Source organism: Anarrhichthys ocellatus, unplaced genomic scaffold (genome assembly GCF_004355925.1).
Source record: "Anarrhichthys ocellatus isolate YVR2014 unplaced genomic scaffold, GSC_Weel_1.0 scaffold223, whole genome shotgun sequence".
Lineage (NCBI taxonomy): Eukaryota > Metazoa > Chordata > Actinopteri > Perciformes > Anarhichadidae > Anarrhichthys > Anarrhichthys ocellatus.
In genome coordinates this window covers 153,245-155,070 of record NW_022280253.1, presented here as the reverse complement: position 1 = coordinate 155,070, position 1,826 = coordinate 153,245, and the positions used below count along the sequence as shown (strand labels likewise).

The 1,826-nt window shown below is 37.6% G+C and overlaps 1 protein-coding gene across 1 annotated transcript in view; it reads left to right on the top strand.

The window, feature by feature from the left end:
• The first annotated feature begins 925 nt into the window (after positions 1–925).
• The window catches only part of nms (neuromedin S), an 11,141-nt gene continuing 10,240 nt past the window's right edge, over positions 926–1,826 (top strand). The window contains exon 1 of the mRNA XM_031879075.1: positions 926–1,665. Within this exon, the coding sequence (XP_031734935.1) occupies positions 1,593–1,665 (73 nt within the window). The 5' untranslated portion in view covers positions 926–1,592. The remainder of the gene's footprint in view (positions 1,666–1,826) is intronic.

Below are 1,826 nucleotides of genomic sequence, written 5' to 3'. Positions count from 1 at the left end.
ATGTCACGTTACTATGTCACGTTACTATGTCACGTTACTATGTCACATTACTATGTCACGTTACCATGTTAAGTTATCATGTCACGTTACAATGTCACGTTACAATGTTAAGTTATATTTTGTCACGTTACCATGTCATGTCACCATGTCACGTTACAATGTTAAGTTACATTTTGTCACGTTACCATGTCACGTTACAATGTCACGTTACCATGTTAAGTTACATTTTGTCACGTCACCATGTCACGTTATCATGTCACGTCACCATGTCACGTCACCATGTCACGTTACAATGTTAAGTTACATTTTGTCACGTTATCATGTCACGCCACCATGTCACATCACCATGTCACGTCACCATGTCACCTTACAATGTTAAGTTACATTACGGTTGTTAATTTACAAAGTAACGTCATGTTACGTTGTTACGTGGTTAAGATAAGAAAAACAAGATATAACTTTATTAATCCCTTGTGCCAGAGTTTCATTAAAGATTACAACAGAAGAATAGCAAAAAAAATAGAAACTTATCTGAACAATATTATAACAATTATTAAGTTACTAATTATTAGTATTATGAAATAATACTAAAATAAATAATACTGTTGCGTTGTTACGTTATTCTTTTAACACAAACCAACAACACCAATCTAACTTGTCCTGCATTAACGTTTCCTGTGGTTTGCAGAAACGTACAATGAGCAGACAGACATGTGGACAGATGTGTTTACAGTATGTTGAGCTCTGCAGGTTTGATTTATTAATAACCCGACTGGTTGTTTTGTTTTTAGTTTTGTCTTTTCATTTATAATGTAATGTATATTTTAGTTTGTTTGTTGAGGTGTGAATGACATCATCATTCAACATAAGAACTACTGATTTATTTTGAAATATAAAATATTTTTTCAAAATAAAAGACTCATTTAAGAAACGTATTCACTGAATAAAAAAAGTATTGTCCTTCAAAGGTAGTGTAAAGTCTTAAAATTAGTGATGTGATTCTACTTTGATTATATACTGTGTAGTTGGTGTCTGCTCTTCACATTTGAAATACACAAAAAACAAAATAGTTATATATAAAGAAGAATTTGCAATGTAACATATTTTCAAGATATAATCCTGAAACTCAAATGTTAAAGAGTCTATACCAGCTGCTTGGTCATCAAGGTCCAGTCATAGGGTCCATATTAACTGCCTGACATCAGCACTCAGCCCACTACACCCAGTGCTGCGTTATTCCCAGAAACGCGTGCGTGCGTGTGTGTGTGTGTGTGGGAGAGAGTGAGGCCTGTGGGGGTGCGTTGGATTTACGCAAGCGGGCGTGATGACCGGGTCGGTGTGATTGGTCACCAACTGCGTGCCACAAGATTCCTGTCAGCCCGCAAAAAGGGTTGTGCGCTTTTTATAAGGGTTAAACTGCTGCAGGCAGAGGGCACATTGTTCAGAACCCACACAGCTGATTGAGTGACGGAGATCAACGACGGGAGCCGAACCGAACCGAAGCAGACCGGTGCGCACCACAAGGAACAGCAGCCTCTCCAAAAGAAGCGCGCTAATTAAGAGAGGAAGAGGAGAGAGGAAGCACACGAGCCATGTCTCTGCCCAGTGAGCGACAACTTTTTCTTCTATGTTTATTCTGGTTTCTTGGATCTTGGAGCACAACAGGTGAGTGATCACATTTAACTTCATTAACTGGTCTTAAGTTGTTTTAGGGTAATTATTAATGCAAAAAAACAAATAAGCTGTAAATGATGTGGATTCTCTTTTCTTGCTTCTGTCTTGGATTCAATCTTAAAACACATCTAGAATCCTGGGATTGTGTTGTT